This window comes from Mercurialis annua, linkage group LG3 (assembly GCF_937616625.2).
Source record: "Mercurialis annua linkage group LG3, ddMerAnnu1.2, whole genome shotgun sequence".
Taxonomy (NCBI): domain Eukaryota; kingdom Viridiplantae; phylum Streptophyta; class Magnoliopsida; order Malpighiales; family Euphorbiaceae; genus Mercurialis; species Mercurialis annua.
This window is the reverse complement of record NC_065572.1, coordinates 66,960,727-66,984,045: the sequence shown is the minus strand read 5'-3', so window position 1 is coordinate 66,984,045 and position 23,319 is coordinate 66,960,727. Positions and strand designations below refer to the sequence as shown.

The 23,319-nt window shown below is 37.8% G+C and overlaps 2 protein-coding genes across 2 annotated transcripts; both read left to right on the top strand.

Annotated features, from left to right (window-relative positions):
• The first annotated feature begins 5,038 nt into the window (after positions 1 to 5,038).
• On the top strand, positions 5,039 to 7,618 carry LOC126673064 (zinc finger protein BRUTUS-like At1g74770). The gene is made up of 5 exons (XM_050367029.1): positions 5,039 to 5,253; positions 5,417 to 5,551; positions 6,414 to 6,708; positions 6,984 to 7,055; positions 7,145 to 7,618. The coding sequence occupies exons 1-5, from the start codon at positions 5,063 to 5,065 to the stop codon at positions 7,259 to 7,261; spliced, it is 810 nt and encodes a 269-aa protein (XP_050222986.1). The 5' UTR covers positions 5,039 to 5,062; the 3' UTR covers positions 7,262 to 7,618.
• Positions 7,619 to 21,145: 13,527 nt separating this feature from the next.
• On the top strand, positions 21,146 to 23,319 carry LOC126673065 (zinc finger protein BRUTUS-like At1g74770). The gene is made up of 3 exons (XM_050367030.1): positions 21,146 to 21,385; positions 21,703 to 21,840; positions 22,862 to 23,319. Exons 1-3 carry the CDS (start codon positions 21,198 to 21,200, stop codon positions 23,172 to 23,174), a joined length of 639 nt encoding a protein of 212 aa, XP_050222987.1. The 5' UTR covers positions 21,146 to 21,197; the 3' UTR covers positions 23,175 to 23,319.

The window sequence follows — 23,319 nt, the reverse complement described above, 5'->3', positions numbered from 1 at the left end:
AGGTAATTTTGTCATACACCATATTCACATTATATTCATAACAATTACTTTTAATTACTGACTTTTTTGTTGTTTTTTTTTGATAAATTTGTTATATACTTCTTGTTCTTTCCCTTCTCGATGTTGTTTTTCCTAAATTTATTCATGAGCCGGATTTGGGTGTTGGGCTTGGTTGGATTGGCTTTCTTTAAAGGGAGTATTACTATCCAAATTTGGTCCTAAAATACTATGTTACTAGTTTGGGTTGGATTTGGAGGGGCTCTATTAGATTTTACAATATTAAATGCCTAAATCTGTCCATTAATTCTTTATCAAATATGTTTAAATGTATAAATACAGTCAAATATATTCTTCATAAAAACTATTAAAAAACATATTAGATATATATTTGATGGTTTTTTAGAGTTTTTATAAACATCAAATGTGTTTTCTACCATGAGTTATAACTAAAATGGTATAAGTGCTAGTCTACAATTTTGTTAGGTTGTGGGCTCTATTTGTATATTTCAGATTTTTTATGAAATTGTTTTGAACATTAATGAAATACAGTGCTCTAATTGTTTCATCAAACATACTTTTGTTTTTTTTTTTTATGAAAATAGTGTGATACACTTATGAAATATATTTGTATAATTGTCTCATCAAGTTTGTTTAATTATTATTTTTAAAACAATGAAGAAATTTATTTGTATAACTGTTTAAGATACATGTTTAATTTTTTTATAAAATCTATGTAATGTTGTTATGAAACGTACTTGCATATTAGATATATTTTAAATTTATAATAAAACAATGACGGGACAGTTATGAATTCATATAATCATCTCATGAAACATGTTTTCAACGATAATACTTACCAACAAGCTATAATTCAAATGGTATAAACGTTCAACAACATTCTTTCGAAATCGCAGTTCTATTCATTTCACATGTCCATCCTCTCTAATTACTAAAAAAATAACAATAATCCTTTTTTCAATAAATCTACTTTCAAAAAAATTGAGATCACTATTGAAATGATAATAATAGAGAAAACAAATTATTTGGAGAGAGGAAGATGCTTTTTAACTATAGGATAAATAATTATAGAAAAAAAAGGAGACGTTTATTTGGAAAGAAAAAGAAATACCGATGAGAGAAAAAAAAAAGACTTTTTATAACCAAAGTAAATATATGGAGTGAAATAAACAAAAGTCAACAAACAATAAAATGTTTTTTTTTTGTGATAATTAGGGAGTGAAAATGAGACTCGAACACGAGATCTTTTATATATGGCTATTATCACTATCAAGAATACTGATAATAAAATGTTTAATTAGCGATCATATTTTTTTTGAATAGGTAAAATATGTGTTAAATTCTTAATAAAATGATCGCTAATTTATTTTTTGAATAGGTAAAATATGTGTTAAATTCTAGTATTAATTATTACTTTAAAGGTTGATACTGGACTTCCCTTTTTTGACTTGATATGAACATATACTCTTTTTTTTTACAGAAAACATTCATATGTATTACTTTGCAAGTTGTTGCAATTATATCCAAGCCTTTTAATTTTTGCAATAATATCCAAATTGCACTTTTTTGTTGCAATAATATCCAAATTGCATTTTTTATAGCAATAATAGTCAAATTGATGGCTAAACTTATTGTTTTCAATTAATATATATTCTATTATTATGTTTTGATGTATAATAATATAGTAAAAGTCTCAAAAAATAGCAAAAAAACTCAAAAAAATTCACATAAAAAGTGCAATTTGGATATTATTGCAACAAAATAATGCAATTTGGATATTATTGCAAAAATTAAAAGGTTTGGATATAACTGCAACAAGTCGTAAAGGTTTGGGTTTTTTTGCCATTAAGCCTTTTTTTTTATGGATAATCCTCTAAAAAACCCTACCTTTCAGCCTCAATTTATTTACAACTTAATCCTATAAAATTATCAATTTTACCCATATTTTTACCCTTTTTCTTCAATTACACTCTAAATAAAAATGGCACGCGTTTTTTTGCCAATATGAAGGGCATGTCACCAAATTCTCATCTTGTTTAGTGAGACTGTTATTTTTTAATTTGACAAAGGATTGTATTGCCGGAACCTGTAGATATTTGTTTTTAAGCTAAAAATTAGTGAATTCATGCTAAATGGAAGTGGGTTGAGGATAAATAGAAGTAGGGTTTGTTCATCTTGTTTAGTACATAAAAGACAGAAGTGAATTTTGTTATTTGTTTTTGCAATTGGTTTGTGGATTTTTACTGAATTTTGATTAATAGATTTTGAGACTTTCGCCAATTTAATTTGTTTTCGTTATGTCTGAAATGATCATTGGAAATTTGCATGTGTAGATTTTCTTTTAGTTGCTTTCACTTATTATGATTTCATAAATGTTTGGCATGATGCTGCACCTGTTGTAGGTGTTTTTTTTTTCCGGTTAAGTTAGGTGTTTGAAAAGATGTTAGGACATAAGTTTAATGTTGTTATGGTCTACTCATTCTAAACTCTTTTATGAGCTTTTATCCCTCTTTGACTGAGCTGTGAAAACAATTGCAATGTTCAGTTACACATTTGACCACATTTTTACTTGATATTACATGTAACTTGCTACTGTTATTTTTAAAAAATTATTAAGAACTCAAAATTAAAGAATAATTCAAAGCCCTAAAATTATCACCTCATTAATATTGAAAAAAAGAGAAGATGGAGTCTTACTTGTAATCTTTCGGAGACATTAGAGGTGCTAACTATGATATTATATTTCTTTTTCTTTATACATTTTCGACAGTGCCTTCAACACGCAGAAAGCTTTAACTTCAACTTTTTCAAGGGAGAATAAAGAGAAAGGCTGCAACGAACGAACGATTGAGTGAAGAAAAGATTGAACGATTGAGCGATTGACATAAATGATTTCAAAGAAACGATGGAAGAAATGAACCTGGTCTTTAGGGTTTCACAGAGGAACAACTCAAACGATTACAATTCTATATTTTTATCTTTAATTCTTTTAGGTTTATTTTTTTAACAGTAATTCTTGTAGGTTTAATTTTTTTTTTAACTGTAATTCTTTTAGGTTTATTAAACAAAACGCACCATTTTGTTTAACTAATCAACCCCGCCATGGTTAGTCCAACTTAACAGTTAGTAAGCATGGGCAATATGGTAGTTGCAAAGAATTTGGTGACATGTCCTCCACAGTGGCAAAAAACGCGTGCCATTTTCATTTAGGGTGTAATTGAAAAAAAAAGTGATTATTTATATAAAATTGATGATTTTATAAGGTCAAGGTGAAAATGAATTGAGGCTAAAATGTGGTTTCTTTTTTTCTAAGGATCAACCTTTTATTATTAATTTATTACAGGCGCACTAAATATTCTAATCAGTAATAAAGATTTTACTGCTAAAAAATACTTTAGAGCAATAATATTTTGTTGCCATTAATTAAATTAGGCAATAATATAAAAATTTACTACCATTTATAGAATTATATGTAGAAATATAAAAAAATGTTATCATTAGCTATATAAGACAATATGGAAATTGGTGTTATTAATAGATCGGAATTTCTTGATCGTCTCAATCACATCATGCTTGAAAAAAAATCATCCGATGGATTATTAGGTCGTCGCCTGTTTAGGTTAAGTGATATGTTGTATTTTTTTTTTATAAAGGTTTATTTATTTAAAAATATTATTTTTTTAATTTTTTATTTATTGTCCAAACTTTTAAATTCGACAATTATAAATTTTTTGTCAATTTTTATTTTCAGTTATAGCCATTTATTTAAGTAGCAAAATAAACTTATCTAACCATAACTATTGGGGTTTTACCAAATATATGATGATCTTTGAATTTTTCCAATTTGATCCGTTATTTATTCAATATTTGTTTAATATACCCAAATTTGGATATATTTAGGTATAGCAAAATTTAAATGAGCCTTGGATATTATCTAGCAACGATCAAATAAATGATGAATCAAATTGGCAAAATTCAAAGATCATGATATATATAGCAAATCTCCGATAATTGTATAAGTAGATAAGTTCATCTTGCCTATTTAAATTAGAGTGGAAAAATAAATATGTCCATCATATTATTTGAATTTGTCTTTTATTTTAACATCATGACTTCTAGACATGAAGAGCATATTAAAATTATTTTTCCACTTCAATTTAAATAAATAACTATAATTTGAAACTGAAAATTTAAAAATAGACTAGAATCGATGATTTTGAAATTTTGAACTATAAACATAAGAGTCAAAAAAATTATTTTTCAATGATTAACCCGTCTATAAATGTAGTTTATATACACCTTATCAACTATTATGGTTAAAGCGTTTCTAAGTGAAATAAGATGTCATGGGTTTAAATTTTGCATTCTTAACTAACATCTAATAAATTGAGACCCTAAGAGTCGTAAATATATTTGACAAATAAAAAACTACTATTTTCTGATCCGCCTTCAAAACTATCTTCCTTTGCATCCAAGCTCCATCCATGAAAAATACCTTTTAACTCTGCTTCAAGGACTAAGCCTGCCCCTTATACTTTAAATCTCACCAATACTGACTTTAGTATTATGTTAATATTTTGCAAAAAAAATAAGATAATACTACAAAAGCTTAGTCATGTGTGACGAGTAGGCAAGATCGAGCATGGGAGGTACATCGAGACAGGTGCAGAGAACGAGCTAGATAAATACACAAAATTGGCGATATAATAAAGAAAAATTATTCAACACGTCGATTAAATTATTACATCTTTTGATAAAAATCAAACAAACTTTAAATATTTTAGTATTTAAAATATCTCATTGAGACGTTGTTGCAAGAAGTTCAATAACCTGATACAAAAGTTGCATGAAGTGCCTAGAAAAACGGCATGAACTCAGCCTCTCTTTCAATGACCAGACACTCGGCATGAACTCAGCCTTTCTCACTAAATCCAATCCACTATTAGTCTTTAATTAATTAATTTGCATATTATAAAAGGGAAGGTTTCTAATGAAGATTTTAATAATGCATGTTCTGACAATAATAATTTAAATTACTATTATTATGGCCACAACAACCAACGGTAACGAAGAAGAAATTCAAGGGAGACATCCATCTTATCATGATGCTACGAAACTATTATTGGGCTGCAAACACTATGTAAGATCCTGCAAACTCGTCACTGAATGTTGCAATAAGATCTATACATGCACATTTTGCCATGATGAGGAGGCTGATCATCATTCAATAGACAGGTATTTCTGTCCAGTGATTGAACCGAACTTTTTTTCAGTCCGGACTTAATTATTAATTTATCTGTAATTTTGCAGCAGTCCGGACTTAGCTCTAACTTTACTACAAATTTACATCCATTTTTTAAAATTTTGCCTCTAATAGTTGATCCGATCACTTTTGCAGAACAAGAATTACAAAGATGATGTGCATGAAATGCTTGGCTATTCAGCCGATTGGTCAAACTTGCTCAGCTGCCTCATGCAACATGTTCATGGCAAAATATTATTGCAGTATTTGCAAATTGTTTGATGACAGAAGGTGACCCAACTTTACTATTACTACTGAAACAAAACAACGTTTTACTGACATATTGTTGCTAAGAGGATTAGTTCCGTTACTGATTTCGAGACTAACTTAGTGATGGAATAAATCAATCACTAAGAAATTTGTCGCTAATTATTAAGAACAGATTATTTTAATTCGTCACTATTTAGAGATGAAATTTTCCGTCTCCAAAATACCAATTCTGTTAATAATACTATAAAATAAAGTATACAGTTGGATTATATTAGCAACTAGAATAATTCATTGCTAGATTGATATTTGGGATTAAAAATTATTAACTATTAAGAATATATTATTTGAATCCTGTCACAATTTAGAGATGAAGTTTTCTGTCTCCAAAATACTAAATCCGTTAATAATACCATAAAATAAAGTACACAGTTGGATTATATTAGCAACAGAATTATTCGTTCTAGATTGATATATGGGATAAAAATATTGACAAATATTATGTCTCTGAATCTGTTCCTGATTAAGGACAAATTCAGAAAGAAATACTTTTGTCACTAATTTCATTAAATATAATTATGCCATCACTAAATCCATTTCTAATTAAAGACGAATTATTAATAAAAATTTGTTCCCAATTTATTTTTTATCAACAATACAAATTTATCTTTATAATTTTTATCCGCCGTAATATTTTTAAAACCATAGCAATATTTAAAATTCAACATTAAATTGCAACAATTAGATAGATAATATAATTCAATCTGCATGCACTAATTTTTTTTAAATATGTGGTGTTGACTAATTAAAACTATCAATCTTCTAAATTTAGTAAAAAAATTAACCGCTTCTATAGTCATTGAATTTTTATCGTAAATCTTAACAGAGAAATCTACCATTGTCCTTACTGTAACGTCTGCCGAGTAGGAACGGGATTGGGGATTGATTACTTCCATTGCAAGAAATGCAACGCCTGCATATCAAAGTCTTGTTTGGTGCATGTGTGCAGAGAGAAATGTTTGGATGAGAAATGCCCGATTTGCCACGAGTACATGTTCACATCGAGCAGGCTAGTTAAAGCCCTACCTTGTGGTCATATGATGCACTCGACATGTTTTCAGGACTACACACGTACTAACTATGCATGTCCGATCTGTAGCAAGTCAGTTGGAGACATGCAGGTATGTTCCAAGCTATATAGGTATTTTGCAGAACGATTAGTTTGTTACATTTTGATAATTCTAAGTTTACATTTTTGTATTGCTGCCAAATATGCAATTATTGACCTGAATTTCTATATTATCCTCGTAGTTGTAAGAGTTTTAGTTATCAAAATGTAATAAATGGAATGCCGGTAAAACCGTTCTGCAATTGTAATCGCGCGATCTATAGCTCAATAGCCGCACAATTTTTTAACCTGAAATTCAGTTGAAGCTATTTTAAGAATGTGTTTCAGGTGTACTTTGAGATGTTGGACGAACTCATGGCTGAAGAGAAAATACCGGATGAATATTCAGACAGAACTCAGGTTTGTGATGGTCTTTCTTCTTATGTATTTTGCAACCATAAGAAATACTATGTATGTTGATCAACTATAAATAAATGGGATGATTGCAGGTTATAATATGTAATGACTGTGAGAAGAAAGGAGATGCTCGTTTCCATTGTCAGTATCATAAATGCTCAACATGTGGCTCGTACAACACCCGAGTTCTTGAATCTGACTCGACGTAAGTTAATTACTGTTTCGTCATTTGCAACGAAAGGGATTACTTCAATTAGTCAGCTCTTAAATTCTTGATGACATGAAAGAATCAGGATGTAGCTTCAGCTTCTTATGTGCTAGCGGTTTCATCATATTTTAATAATTTCAAGCATTCTACGGAGAAAAAGCTGTATGTAATAGTTCTTTTTTATTTCTTTGTTCAATCTATTTGTATTTGTCAAGAAAATTCAAATGGAATATTACTAAAATAAATACCATTTCCATATATAATATTTTGAAGCCAACCTGATGTTTCTGTCAAAAAATACAAATATTCATCTGTTCTTATTGATTCAGTTCTGAGAAATCAATAATATATAGACAAACAGGCGGAGACCTTTTAAATACTGAGAAATTTCCCTTAATTTTACAGAGAAGGGGCAGTACCAAGGACGGAGATAGGCAGGGGCCAGTAGTGGCACCTGCTCCTCCAAAAACACCAAATTCTTGTGTAGAGTATAATGATAAAATGTCTCTAACAATAATATCTTTTACACAAACTTCAATAATATATAACTCATATATTAAACTAGCTAAAATTATTGTTTTAATTTAATTGATCATTCATTTAATAAAAAAATTAATTCTATCATTTTTTTTGATAAGCTCCAATTTTATTAATCCAAGATTATTACAAATAGGGCAGCCCCTGCTATAGCAATATACATAATATACACCCTAACAAATCAAAGAACCCAGCCTTAGAAAAAGCATACAGCTTAACCCATTATGTTCAAAGGATATTGGGTAACTAGTGCAAAACTTACAAAACCATCTACGTACCCTGTATAAATTATATCGCACGCTTCTAGGTCTGAACTTTTATCTATTCCTTGTTTGGCCAAATTATCCGCAAAGCAATTTTTTTTCCTATGGACATGGACGAAAAGTGTTTCATATTTAACTAGGTGTAATTTTTATTGTTATTATATGATAAATCACCAAACTGGATCCGAGCTTTGCCGACCTGCACACCATAAGCAAACAGAGGTCAGAAGGAACTCCGGTGGGGTCACCGGACGTTCACTCCGACGCTCAAGTAAGGTTTTGAGGTATAAAAAGAAGAAGAAGAGAAAAAGAGTATTCTTAGAGTGGAAAAGAGAAATTACCTAGGGTTTGTCCTTAAACCCTCTATTTATAGTTAGGGTTTAAGGACAAACCTGCCTTGCTGGCAGGCTGTGAGCCCAGTGGTCCCAGAAATCAGTTATGCTGACGTGGCAGAATATCCCTGCGGGAGGCACGGGTTGTTAGGTATGTCAGAGGGAACATTCCTCGCGTACCTGTCAGAAGATCTTTTGTGGTCCCAAGATCTGGCACACGAGCGTGTGTTCATGAGCAGGACCTCGGAGCCCGGTCAAACCTTGAAGCCCGGATAACTTGGGGACCAAGTTATTATGGTTCTGGTATTTGAGAATGTCTCGAAGCTCGGGTTGTATGGTCCGGTCTTTCGGGTTTATGAACCCGGAGCTCGAATCGGGTCTGAGGTGAATACAACCCGGAGCTCGAATAGAATCGTGGGTCCGACCTTATCAGCCCTGAATGTCTCGGATGATGTTTGAATGCCCATCGATCCGGTGACCCCCCAAGTCGCATGATCTAAGATTCTGAGAAGGTCGGGCGTAATTATCAGGTTGGCGAAATGCTTGACTTAGCGATGTTCGTTCCTGGCGAGGTTGCTTCGCCCCTATTAGATGTGCTACGTTATCACTAGTCCCCCCCTAGTTTGTCGAATATTTATGTCCGAGATGGTAGTGTTATTCGAGTTATTAAGTCACGTGATCCTTGGCGTGCTTGTTCCGTTTATGGATGGTCTCTGACACCGAGCTGTTTGTCAGAGAGATAGGTGAGCTAATACGGCTGTGTGAAAGGACGTGACTGTCGAGATGTCCTGTCTGACAGCTGTTGTAGCCGTTGTCCTATGTGGCGGTTGCTTGTTGTCTACGCTGGGTCCACGTGTCTAGCAGTTAAGGCGTGAGCGCTTTCTCAGGAGACGTTTTGAGTGGGAGGAGAGAGAAAATTAAAAGCGTGGTTTTTCATTTTCCCTCTCTTTTCAGTTATAAGTTTTATTTTTCAAACCTTACAAAACTTCTTGCCTTCTCTCTTATTTCTTATCTTTCGTTTCCTGCTGAATCATAGAGAAAGAAAACTCTCTGTTTCTTTGTTTTCTTTGAGTTTCTAGTTTTTATCTTCCTTCGACACAAGCGTTCGTTAGTTGCTGTTTGGAAGCGTGGTCTGGTGATTTTTCTTTCAAGGTTCATCCAAGTTTTTGAGATCGTTTATTTTGTAACAAGTAAGTAATCTCGTCCTTTGATGTTTTATTTCTCTGTTTTGTGCTGTTTCTAGTGTTTGTGTTTGAATTTCTGTGTTCTTAGTGATATGACGCTGGTTGTGTGTTTTTGATTTTTGATTTCTGCCATTGTGATTTGTGGTATGCTGATTTTCCAGAAATGGATGAAATTTGTTCGTGTTTGCCTTGCTACATGTATTTTAGTGTTGTGACTTGCTAGATCTTTTGTTGTTGATTTCCAGAAATTGAAACGCCTTTTTGTGCTTGGGTTTTTGTTTTTCGCTTTGAGAGATGAGTTTCCAGAAATTCTGGAAGTTCATTTTGATGTTCTTCATGTTCTGATGGTTTCACCCCTTAGGAATTCTGTCTTTGATCTATAATTTTGATTTAGCTACAAGTTTATCTAGTTTTTCCATTTGGAACTTGTCTCATCCGAGCTAGTTTCTGTGTCTTTAGGTATGTCGGGTGAAACCTTAGATCATGAAGAAGGGAGGGGTTATGATGATCACGGTATGGGCACAGACGAGCAGTCTATGGAGTTCGTAGTCGTTCGCCCTCTCCGAGGTAACACCCCGGATGTGGAAGAGACTGGGACCTCTCAACCTTTACCGGCCGAGAAAGGGAAAAGGAAGAGAAACGCTCCCGAGGTCAGCGAGAAAAACGATGATCGTGATATCAAGGCCTCACGGTGCACCCGGGGTTATCTGAGAGCAGTACGGGAAACGTTCGGTATTCCTGTCGAATACGAGCTGTCGTTGGTTCCCGAGGGGCAAAAGTTGAACGACGTTCCCCCTGCTAACACTATCATGCTCACCCTGGAGCATCTACAGTCTGGGATCCGGTTTCCCCTGCGCGAAGACTACAAGCAGCTAAGCCGGTACTTCGAGGTTCCCTTGTCTCAGATTCACCCTAATGGGGTTCGACATTACTCCTGCTTCTTGAAGCTCTGCGAGAAGACCGGGATGGTGCCCAGCATGAGGTTGTTCTGCTGCCTGTACCTCATGTCTCTTAAAGACCGGAACCATTTTGCCTACCTGCGGTTCCGAAGTGAAAGGAAGGCTGTTCCCGGGGGGTTGATCTCCGGAGTGATTGATTCACTCCGGGATTTCAAGGAAGATTACTTTCAAGTTTTCCATCCTTCGGCCTTTGATGGGATGATCACCTCCTGGGTGACCAAATGCTATAAACCGGAGAAGTGGTTTCACATCCCGGGCCCTTTGGAAGATAAAGACATCGCGATTCTCCGGGATGATGCCCCTCCGGGGAAAAAAGCACAAGCTGATGACTTGTGCCCGAAGCTGGCTTTTGAACACTGGAAGAGATCAGTGCCCGGTGATAGGGGTTTGTGACTTGCTCTGTAGTCTTGTTTACTTACTTTTTTTTAGGTGAGCTTTTGACTCAGGCTTGGGATAAAAAATGCTAGAATAGGTTCTTTGTTATTCTGAGATCAAGCTTTAAACAAGTTGCTCGGTGTGGATAACCTGTTGTTTCGGGATAACCCGGGGTTGTCATTGCTCGGGGTCAAAATTGCTCGTAGTACGTAGGTGGCACATAGCCCGCTAGTGGCGCATAGCCCGTGGATGGCACATAGCCCGTGGATGGCACATAGCCCGCTGGTGGCACATAGCCCGTAGATGGCACATAGCCCGTTGGTGGCACATGGCCCGTGGATGGCACATGGCCCGCTGGTGGCACATAGCCCGCTGGTGGCACATAGCCTGTAGATGGCACATAGCCCGCGGGTGGCACATAGCCCGTAGATGGCACATAGCCCGTAGATGGCACATGGCCCGTGATTTTTTACCGAGTAGATTGCTCGGGTTTTTGAAAAAGACATGAGTTCTTTTAATCTTTTTTATTCATTGAGGGGAAAAACTTATGTTTGAGTTTTACAAAAGCCTAACTCAAACATAAGTGAAAAAACCCCTAGGTACCTCGAAAATGAAAACAAGTGATTACTGATAGTATTTCCGAAGAACCTGGGAGTTCCAAGTTCTCGGGAGCACTCTGCCTGACATGTGTGCTATCTTGTAAGCTCCTGCTCGTCCGACCTCAGTGACTCGATAGGGGCCTTCCCAGTTGGGTTCGAGCTTTCCCACTCCAGCGTTTCCCTTAGCAATGTCCGCCCGTCTCAGGACCAGATCGCCGACTTGGAAACTCAGGGGTTTAACTCTCTTGTTGTGGTACTTAGCCATTCTTTGCTTGTATGCTTCGATTCTTAGCGCTGCCTGTTCTCTTCGCTCTTCCAACAGGTCTAGGCATAATTTCTGTTCTTCCTCGTTCTTAGCCTCATCAAAGAACTGGACCCTTAGAGTTAGCATCCCGATTTCCACAGGTATCATCGCCTCACACCCATATGTCAGAGAAAACGGGGTGTCTCCTGTGCCTGCCCTTGGGGTGGTTCGGTAAGCCCATATGACCTTCGGTAGCTCTTCCAGTCACTGTTTATCGAACTCCCCCAGCCTGGCCTTAAGCCCTTTTAGGATCGTCCGGTTGGTTACTTCGGTCATCCCATTGCTTTGCGAGTGAACTACCGAAGTGAAACGCAGGTCAATGTGCAAGTCGTTGCAAAATTCCTTGAAGGCTCGGCAGTTGAACTGCTTCCCGTTGTCGGTTACCAATGCTCTGGGTATTACCGAAGCGACACACAATTTGTCTCCAGAAGAAATCCCTGATCCGAGCTTCTGTAATGGTACTCACTGCCTCTACCTCGATCCACTTCGTGAAATGATCTACTGCCACTATCAAGAACTTTTTCTGCCCCGTGGTTGGTGTGAAAGGTCCCAGGATGTCAATTCCCCATGTTGCAAATGGCCAAGGACTGGTAATAGGACACTGCTCTGTGGTGGGAGCATGTCAGATGTTCTGATGCCTCTGACAGTTTTCACATTTCTTTACTATCTCCTCTGCCTGCCTGACCATTAGGGGCCAGTAGTATCCCTGTAATACTGCTTTCTTTGCCAACATGCGAGGAGCTATGTGTGCCCCACAAATCCCTTCATGTATTTCTCTCAGAACATACTCACCTTCCTCTGCTGTCAGGCATCTCGACCACGGGTGGGTAAATGACTTCCTGTATAAGATTCCGTCGAGGAATGCATAGTACGGGGCTTGTCGCAAGATTTTGTATGCTTTGTCTCTGTTTTCTGGCAAAGTTCCATCCATCAGGTAGTGGGCTATGCCTTGCATCCAATTTTCCAAAGGCTGAGTTAGAAAAAATTTTCGTGATTGTCAATGCTGGAATGCTTTTGAATTGAGAAATGGACCCCCGGTATCTTTTCGTTCATTGTTGCTGCTTTGGCCAGTACATCGGCCTCTTGATTTTCCAGGCGGGGAACTTGTTCTATCACCCATTTTCCTCCAAGCTCCTGAATCTTGTTCAAGAAGAACTTGACTCTGTCCACATATCTTCTCATTTCTGGATCCCGAGCTTCAAAAGTACCCAGGATTTGACAAACGACCAACTGAGAATCACTTCTTATCGTTACATGCTCGGCTTTCACCACGTTCACCATTCTTAATCCGATCAACAGAGCCTCGTATTCCGCGGCATTATTGGATGCCGGGAAATCGAATTTCACCGAGCTTCGGAGTATAACTCCGTGAGAGCCTTTCAAGAATACGTCTGTTCCCGATCCTTCCAGATTTGATGCCCCATCGACTTATAAGACCCACCGTAGAAGTTGTTCATCAGGTTCCTCAGGTTGGTCACTCGCTGTGGTTTCGGCTATGAAATCTGCCAATACTTGTGCTTTTAGAGCCGGTCTTGGTTCATACCGGATGTCGTATCCTCCCAGCTGGACCGACCAGCCGTCCCGACATTTCTGGCCTCTGCAACGCCTTTCTCAGAGGTTGGTTGGTTCGTCCGTACTACAATGATGTGAGCCTCGAAATATCTCCTTAGCTTTTCCGCCGCCATTTTCAATGCCAAAGCAAATTTCTCAATTTTTGGATATCTGACCTCCGGGCCTTTCAAGACCCTGCTGAGATAGTAAACTGGGGTTTGCAGACCTTTATCTTCCTTCACCAGGACTGCCGCTGCTGTCTCATCATTCACCGAGAGATACAAATATAAGATTTCCCCTGGCTCGGGTCTACCTAGCACTGAGGGTGTGCTGAGGTAAACCTTTAGCTCTTCAAAAGCTGTGTTACACTCCTCTGTCCACTTGAAATTCTTTGTATTCTTCAGGATTTTGAAAAATGGCAAACATCGTTTGGCCGAACAACTCATGAACCTTCCCAACGCCGTGACTCTTCCGTTCAACTTTTGCACTTCTTTTACCGAGCTCGGGGCTTTCATGTTTATTACTGCCTCTATTTTCTCCGGGTTCGCCTCGATGCCTTTCTCCGAGATGAGGTGCCCTAGAAATTTCCCAGACCGGACTGCAAAGACACACTTTTTCGGGTTCAGCTTGAGGTTGAAACCCTTCAGCTTTTCAAAAGTTTCTGCCAGATCCCCTGCGTGATCCTCGATCCCCTTGGATTTCACGACTATGTCATCGACATAAACCTCGACGTTCTTGCCCAGTTGATCCTTGAAAACATGATTCATGAGTCTTTGATAGGTTGCCCCAGCATTTTTCAAGCCAAAAGGCATCTTCTTGTAGCAATATGTCCCCAGATCCGTTGTGAAAGCTGTCTTTTCTTCATCATCTTTACTCATCGGGATCTGGTGATATCCCTGAGAGGCATCTAAGAAGGCATAGACCGCAAATCCGCACGTTGCGTTCACCAGTTGGTCAATGTTCGGCAGAGGGAAACTGTCTTTTGGGCAGGCATTGTTTAGATCAGTGAAATCTATACAAAGCCTCCATCTACCGTTGGACTTCTTGATCAAGTCCACATTAGCCAGACACTCAGGATAATCTACTCTCCTGATGAATCCGGCTTTCAAAAGCTTCTCCACTTCGTCTCGGATAGCAATCTGTTTCTCTAGAGAGAAAGTTCTTTTCTTTTGCTTTACAGGCTTGCATTTAGCATCCACGTTTAACTTGTGCGAGATTATCTTCGGGTCTACCCCCCCAATATCCTCTGGCTTGTTGGTAAACTCCTCCACATACTGTTTTATCCGAGCTATGATAGCTTCCCGGTGCTCGCTTGGCCAATCTACCCCCAGCTTTACACACATCTCGGATCCCTCTGTAAGTTCAATCGTTTCTAAGTTTTCTCGGGGTTTCTGAGCTTTCTTCTCTCTGAGGAGCAGCTCCGGTGTATCGATGTTCATCGTTTCCACCGTGCTGCCCATAGTTGCCATGTAGCATTGCCTAGATAGGGTTTGATTTCCCCTAATAGTTATAACCTCGTTTTCCACTGGGATTTTCATCATCAAGTAACGAATACTAGTTACTGCACCTGTGCTATACAACATAGGTCTACCAAGGATACCATTATATGCTAGAGGCATGTCAACTATCATGAACAGTGAACGTACCTTCCGTGTTGGTTCCGCCAGGATTCCCTCTGTTCCGTCCTCCTGAGGTATTTCGATACCGAGCTCCAAGTTTAGCTCGACCATGCCTTCTGGGGTGACCGGAGCTCCTCCCAGCCCCAGGAGGGGAATGTTCACAGGTTTAAGATCAGTTTTGGATCCTCCCATCGACAAAAAGACTGACAGAGTCAACAAGTTAACCGAGCTACCATCGTCCACCAGCAATCGTTTTACCCATTTCGATCCAATGATGGCGGATACAATCAAAGCGTCTTCATGAGGAAAATCTACTCCTTTCGCATCCTCTGGCCCGAAAACAATGTTAGGCCATGGCGACCCCGCAGACACCGACATGGCCATCTTTTGCTTTTTCTTTCTGCGTTTGCGACCGTACTCGGATTCTAAAGTTCCTCCTGAGATAGTGTTGATCACTCCCGTGACTTGTGTTTTCTTTGATGGGGATTGGGCTTCCCTTCTCCCCCCTGGCTCCAACCTGACCGAGTTGACCCTCGTATTTCCTCGGTCTTGGCCCTCCTTGGCCACAACAAAATGTTGTAATCGCCTCTGGCAGACCAACTTGTCTATCTCACTTCGCAAACGTCCACATTCCTCTGTTTCGTGGCCATAACCATCATGAAAATCACAGAACTTGGATCGGTCTCCGTCTTTTACTAGCCTCGGTGGATAACTAATTTCTTCATTGTTGTGCTTGATCCAGGATAGAATCTGCTCCCTTGGAGTGTTAAGTGGTACATATTGTCTCGGTACTCCTGCTCGGTCCACGTATCCTTCAGTTCCTCCCCCAATACTGAAACTTGGCTTAGTACCAGGCCCCGTGCTTGGCGGACTGGTTTGAGCATTGAACGGCTTGTTACCCCTGTACCCCGAAGTCTCATTCAGAGGCTGGTACCGATCTTGGCTACGGTTGGATCCCTGAGTATTCTGCGTTTTACTAGGAACCGGGATAGCCATCCCGTAAGACTTCCTCTGCCTTTCCTCATCAAGATTGATATAATTCCAAGCCCTGTCCATCAACTCGGTGTAAGTGTCAACCGGGTTGGTGATCAGGCTGTCTCGGAAAACTTGCATGCTGGTGTTATCTTTCATAGCATCGATGGCAGTATCATCGTTCAAGTCTTCTATCATGATCGCCTCGGCATTGAACCGAGCAATGTAAGCTTTCAAACTTTCTCCCTGCTTTTGAAAGCATTTCTTCAAATCACTGGATCTTTTCTTTCGCTCGATGCTCGGGGCAAAGTGAGTTTTGAAGGCCATAGCGAGCTCCCTGAAACTAGTAATAGAGCCCTCCTTGAGGTTCTGGTACCACTTTTGCGCTGCATCGCTCAACGTTGAAGGGAACACTTTGCACACTGTGGCGTCCGAGACACTTTGGACTCCCATGGCAACCTGAAAGCAACTTAAATGAGTCATCGGGTCGGATTTACCGTTATATCTGTCAATGGGCGGATATTTAAACTTATCTGGAAATGGGTCATCCCATATAGCTTTTGACAAGGGGCTAGCAATGCCACAGGTAGTGAAAGGTCGAGACTCTGCCTTATGCCCTTTATGCTTATCCAGCTCGGCCTGTACAAGACGAGTAACTTCGTCACACAAAGTTTTCTGATGCTGTGACGCTGCACCCGAGTTGTGAACACTTTCTGCCCCGTTTCTCCTGACCGGTGGAACTCCTGCTCTCGCGGTCCGCAGAGGATCTGCCTCCGGGTCTGGGTCTCCCCTCCCCAAGCCAGCGTCACCGCGCTGTGTCCCCGGTGGTATATTCTCATCTTGCACCCCCTCCCTTCGAGGAGGAGGAGGATCATTCCGACCTTCGTCTCTCGGAAAAGGGCGATCATGCCGACCTTTGTCTCTCGACAGAGGACGATCGTGGCGACCTTCGTCTCTTGGCAGAGGACGATCGTGCCGACCTTCGTCTCTCGGCAGATTAGTGTCACGATGATCTTCGCCTCTCGGCGCTTGATGCTCTGTTGGACCCCTAGGTCTTGGTCGTGGGTGATCGTTCCGACCTTCTTCTCTCGGAGGACGACCATCCTGAAACTCAGCAGCTCGGGGTGGAGGGGCCACGGGGTGGCCGAGGGATTGTAACTTGGGTAATACTGGGATATGACTGCAAAATGCATCTGCTGGGCCTGGTGCAGTTGGCGAGCCATGTATTCTAAATATTCTTGAGCTTGTAAGACCACTAGAGGTATATCTTGCCCAGAAGTTGTTCTTGTTCCCGTAGCCACCGGTGTAGCGTCTACCGGGAAGTTGAGTTGAGTGGGAGACAAGGTATTGTGGAGGAAACTCTGAGGCACGGTGGTTCCTGGGGTGGATAAGTTGGTGTGGCTTGCATCTGAAGCAAAAGGGTTTGCCCTAGGATAGTTTTCTAATCCATACAAAGCCACAAATCCAGCTCCACAGCCGGAGGCCCTGGATCCTCCCACCTGAGCATTAGCCGGAGGAGTTAAGCCGGTGATCACAGAGATTCGACCACTAGCTGACACTCCACCAACCACGTTAGTGTCGGTAACCGTAGTTCCCAGAGGGTCTACCATGTCCAAAACAGGATCATCAGCCATTGTTTCTTGTCAAGATCTGATCAGCAACGTCAAAAGAACCAGAGCAGAACAGGGGAATACAAAACGTTTCCCACAGACGGCGCCAAGTGATAAATCACCAAACTGGATCCGAGCTTTGCCAACCTGCACACCATAAGCAAACAGAGGTCAGAAGGAACTCCGGTGGGGGTTACCGGACGTTCACTCCGACGCTCAAGTAAGGTTTTGAGGTAGAGAAAGAAGAAGAAGAGAAAAAGAGTATTCTTAGAGTGAAAAAGAGAAATTACCTAGGGTTTGTCCTTAAACCCTCTATTTATAGTTAAAGTTTAAGGACAAACCTGCCTTGCTGGCAGGCTGTGAGCCCAATGGTCCCAGAAATCAGTTATGCTGACGTGGCAGTATATCCCTGCGGGAGGCACGGGTTGTTAGGTATGTCAGAGGGAACATTCCTCGCGTACCTGTCAGAAGATCTTTTGTGGTCCCAGGATCTGGCACACGAGCGTGTGTTCATGAGCAGGACCTCGGAGCCCGGTCAAACCTTGAAGCCCGGATAACTTGGGGACCAAGTTATTATGGTTCTGGTATTTGAGAATGTCTCGAAGCTCGGGTTGTATGGTCCGGTCTTTCGGGTTTATGAACCCGGAGCTCGAATCGGGTCTGAGGTGAATACAACCCGGAGCTCGAATAGAATCGTGGGTCCGACCTTATCAGCCCTGAATGTCTCGGATGATGTTTGAATGCCCATCGATCCGGTGACCCCCCAAGTCGCATGATCTAAGATTCTGAGAAGGTCGGGCGTAATTATCAGGTTGGCGAAAAGCTTGACTTAGCGATATTCGTTCCTGGCGAGGTTGCTTCGCCCCTATTAGATGTGCTACGTTATCATTATATAATATCATACTTCCTCTGTCCCATTCTAATTGAGAAAATTTTCATTGCACATTGTTTAAGAAATTTTAGTAACTTTACTTTTATATCCTCATATTACATTAAATGTTTTACCATTTTTTAGAAGAATGCTTTTAAAATGCATTAATTGATGAGGGTAAAAGAAGAAAAGTGATGTGAAAAATATTCTATAAATAGAAGTTTTCAAATAGAATGGCACACTCAAAATAGAAAATTGGATCAATTAGAATGGGACGGAGAGAGTATTTAACTAGGTGTAATTTTTATTATTATTATATAAAAAATACGTGTAAAATTCTGCAACCCTTTGACAAACAAAATGATAATCCACTTTGACATGCCTTATCCGTGCATGAAACATTGGGTTTGTTGATAGAAAAATAGTGCTAACATTATCACACCAGATATATGGAGGAGCCGAGAGCCTGACCTAAAGTTCCGAGAGCAAGTCAAGGAGCCACTGTAACTGAACACTAACATCTTCTACCGCTATGAATTTTAATTCAGTTGAAGACCGCACAATGATTTGCTGATTTTGAGAATTCTAAACTAGTAAATTCAAACCCAGATAAATCAAGTAGCCTCCGGTGGATTTCCGATCATCTGGATAACTAGCCCAATCAGCATCGAAAAAGGCTGTGAGAGTAGTAGGAGAGCACTTGGTGATGAACAAGCCTTCATGTAATGTTCCTTGCAAATACCGTAGCACTCGTTTCATCTCCTGAAAATGGTCCACTATGGGACGATGCATGTACTAGCATAAGGAATTGACTGAGAAAGAAATGTCTTATTCGTATGGGACCGATATCACAACTAACCGATCCATCCTAATCATATGAGACCGATAACACTGCCAGATGATCTTTCCTAATCGCGTTATTGCTATCGCTCTCACACTAGTTATAGGTATAACATATTTGACTCTGTTAATATCATAAATTTATTTATATCAACAATAATCCTATTTAAATATAAGCAGATACATTACAATTTTTAAGTTTGGCTATCATTGCAACAAAAATATCCAATTTGGTTATAATTACAAAAATTAAAAGATTTGGTTTAAATTGTAACAAGTCGTAAAAATTTGGCTTTTTTTGGCCAGTAAACTTAAAATCTAGAAAGTGATTTTCAACCCTCCTAAAAAACCACTTCCTCTTAAAAATATTTCTTCAAATCTCTTAAAAAAACAACTATAAAGACTCTATTTCTTCTTTTTTTTTTGAGTTGAGCATCTTAGATCCGATCAAGAAACCAACAACTTGATCGGGTTAAAGATCCTCCAAACCGACTCAAGAATAAATAAAACCACCAATTTTAGATATTTGAACGAACCCATTAGATGAAAAAAGAAGGTGTTTTTCAATCACAAAAAAACCACCTCCTTTAAGAATAGTTTCTTCAAACCTTTAAAATATGAGATCAGATCTCCAAAAATAGAATTTTATTTTACAAGCAGATCAAATAGTCTTTATTAAGAAGGAAAAAAAACGAGCGGAGGAGGTGGTTTTCTGGCCAAAGGGTCAAAATCAACTTCTAAAAAAAAATTAATCTGTGTATTCTTAAAGAGAAGGCAGAGCAAATTATTTTAAAAACAGAGGCTGTGAAATTAAGTTAGTTTGAAAAACGTGATCCTCGGCGCTTTCTTTTCCACGAGGTTTTATTATACTATGACGCACTGGATTCTTTTGAAACGTGCTCAAAGACATAAAAAAGGACAGGAAATGAGATGAGCAAAGGAATCAACACAAGGAGATTTTACTTATTGGTGTCAATTAGATGGTTTGTGGATTTTTGTTGCTCTCCAAAGTGCTTTCGGACTAATAGATTTTATGCTATGTCAATTTGAACTAAAAAGTGAAAAATAGACTAGACAGTGTGAAAGTTTGTAGTATTAATTAACCTTTTTTTTTATTAACCGGCCGTATTGATTAACCTTGACTTTTTTTATTTTGGGTATTTATAAAAAATGGTAATGTCACAAATGTTTGTTGTACTTATAATGACGTGTCAAATATAACCAGTGTGGACTCTTGATCTCAAATCTCGAATAACCAGTGTGGACTCTTGATCTCAAATCTCGAATATGGGTTTTGGTCTCGGGTCTCGGGTATGGACTTTGACCTTGGGCTTTTTAACTCTGCTTCAAGAATTAAGCCTGCCCCTTAAACTACTTTAAATCTCAGCACTGCTTCATTAAGAAAATATAATATAAATTGAATAGAAGTACTGACTTTAGTATTATGTTAATATTTTGCAAAATATAAAATAATACTGCAAAAGCTTAGTCATGTTTGATACGAGTAGGCAAGAGCATGGAAGGTACGTCGAGACAGGTGCAGAGCACGAGCTAGACAGAGGTACAAAAATGGTGATATAATATAATAAAAAAATAGTTATTCAACGCAACAATTAAAATATTATATATCTTTTGATAAAAATTAACAAATTTAAAATATTTAAAATATCTCATTGAGTTATTGTATATACAAATTAAAGTTGCATGAATTACTTTGCGATGAATTGACTAGAAAAACGGCATGAACTCGGCCTCTCTTTCTTTTTTACGTGATGACCAGGCACACGGCATGAACTCAGCCATCCTCACCAAATTCACTATTTGTCTTTAATTAATTAATTTGCTTATTATAAAAGGGAAGGTTGCTAATGAAGATCCAATAATGCATGTTCAGACAAAAATAATTTAACTGGTTGTTATAATGGCCACAACCGCCTACGGTAATGAAGAAGAAATTCAAGGAAGACATCCATCTTATCATGATGATATTAATCTAATGTGGGGCTGCAAACACTATCTAAGATCCTGCAAACTCGTCACTGAATGTTGTGATAAGATCTATACATGCACACGTTGCCATGATGAGGAGGCTGATCATTCAACAGACAGGTATTTCTGTCCACTCGCGAAACCAGAATTTTTTTTCAATCCGGACTTAATTTTTAATTTATTTATAATTTTCCAGCAGCCCGGACTTAGCCTCCATCTAATTCTAAATTTACTACAAATTTATCTCTATTTTTAAATATTTTGCCTCTATTTTTGAAAGAAAAAAAACCGGTTCCAGACGGAGCTGAGCTGCCGAAGCCTACCATAGTCTAAGGATAGTTCTGCTCCTGTTTCTATCTGTTCTGTCTTTTAAAGTAGCTATTTCTCTAATTTGTCAATTATTTTTGGGTCTAATGTTGATCCGGTCACTTTTGCAGAAGAAGAATTACAAAGATGATGTGCATGAAATGCTTGGTTATTCAGTCCATTGGTCAAACTTGCTCAACTGCCTCATGCAACAACTTGGTCATGGCAAAATATTATTGCAGTATTTGCAAATTGTTTGATGATGGAAGGTGACCCAACTTTACTACTACTGGATAGTGCATAACGACGTTTTAGTGACAGATTTAATCTGTTGCTATTAAGATTAGTTCCGTCACTAATTCATTTAGGGATTGTTTGGTTCAACGTTAAAAATAGGAATTAAAATGACAATGAGAATGATTGTTTTTGTATATTGTTTGTTTTGATAAATTAATATAGAAAAGGAAATGGGTAAAAGTGTGTAAATTATTTTTTAAAAATAGTATTTATTATTATAAAAATATGTTTTTTTATTTTAAAATAAAAATATATTTTTTTAATTTATAAAATTATTTTTAAAAAAATTATTTTTGTATTTTAATAGGTGGGAATCTAGTATTTTCTGAATCCTTATGCAACAAGTTACAAAAAAAATATTTTTGTTTAAGAAAAGCAATTTTTTATTTTAAAAAGAATTAAATAAATATTTGAAAAATAATTTTTAATAATTATGTATTATTATTTCTTATTAAAACATTAGTTAAATTTTGATTCTTATGGGAATGCAAAATCCATTCCCATGGATGAAAGACGAATGGATGATTATCATTGAAGGGGTAATTCCATTATCATTACCTAGTGAATTTGGATAAAATAAACACAAACATTAAGGAGGAAATTATTTGTCGCTATGGGATAAAAATATTGAAAAAATATTTCGTCTCTAAATTTGTTCCTAATCAAAACAAATACCTTTTGTCACTGATATCAAATCTATTTCTAATTAAAAGACGAATTTACCAACAAAAATCCGTACCCAATTTATCTTGATCGGCAATACAAATTTATCTTCATAATTTTTATCCGTTGTAATATTTTTAAAACAATAAAATTTAAAATTCAACATTTAAATTGAAACAATTAGACGGATAAAAAATTTAATCCGCATGCATTTACTTTCAAACAAAATATGTGGTGTTGACTAACTAAAACTATCAATCTTCTAAATTTAGTAGTAATTTTTTTAAACTGCTTTTATAGTCATTGAGTTTTTATTGTAAATCTTAACAGAGAAATCTATCATTGTCCTTTCTGTAACCTCTGCCGAGTAGGAAAGGGATTGGGGATTGATTACTTCCATTGCGAGAAATGCAACGCCTGCATGTCAATGTCTAATTTGGTGCATGTATGCAGAGAGAAATGTTTGGAAAAGAACTGCCCGATTTGCCACGAGTACATGTTCACATCGAGAAGGCCAGTTAAAGCCTTACCTTGTGGTCATATGATGCACTCGACATGTCTTCGAGACTACACATGTACTAACTATGCATGTCCGATTTGTATCAAGTTAGTTAGAGACATGCAAGTAAGTTCTAAGCTATAGGCATTTTGCAGAATAATCAGTTTGTTACGCTAATAATTGCTGCCGAATAAGCATTTATTGACATGAATTTCTATATTTACCCAGTTGTTGTAAGAGTTTTAATTACCAAAATGTAATAAAGTGAATATTTGTAGCCGTTATGTAA

What these genes read in the sequence shown, in the direction of transcription:
- LOC126673065 (XM_050367030.1), top strand. Translation starts at nt 21,198, where the DNA reads ATGGCCACAACCGCCTACGGTAATGAAGAAGAAATTCAAGGAAGACAT. An exon ending in GCTGATCATTCAACAGACAG is followed by an intron (nt 21,386 to 21,702) that starts GTATTTCTGTCC and finishes TCACTTTTGCAG; the next exon opens with AAGAAGAATTACAAAGATGA. An exon ending in AAATTGTTTGATGATGGAAG is followed by an intron (nt 21,841 to 22,861) that starts GTGACCCAACTT and finishes AAATCTTAACAG; the next exon opens with AGAAATCTATCATTGTCCTT.
- LOC126673064 (XM_050367029.1), top strand. Translation starts at nt 5,063, where the DNA reads ATGGCCACAACAACCAACGGTAACGAAGAAGAAATTCAAGGGAGACAT. An exon ending in AAATTGTTTGATGACAGAAG is followed by an intron (nt 5,552 to 6,413) that starts GTGACCCAACTT and finishes AAATCTTAACAG; the next exon opens with AGAAATCTACCATTGTCCTT. An exon ending in AATATTCAGACAGAACTCAG is followed by an intron (nt 7,056 to 7,144) that starts GTTTGTGATGGT and finishes GGATGATTGCAG; the next exon opens with GTTATAATATGTAATGACTG.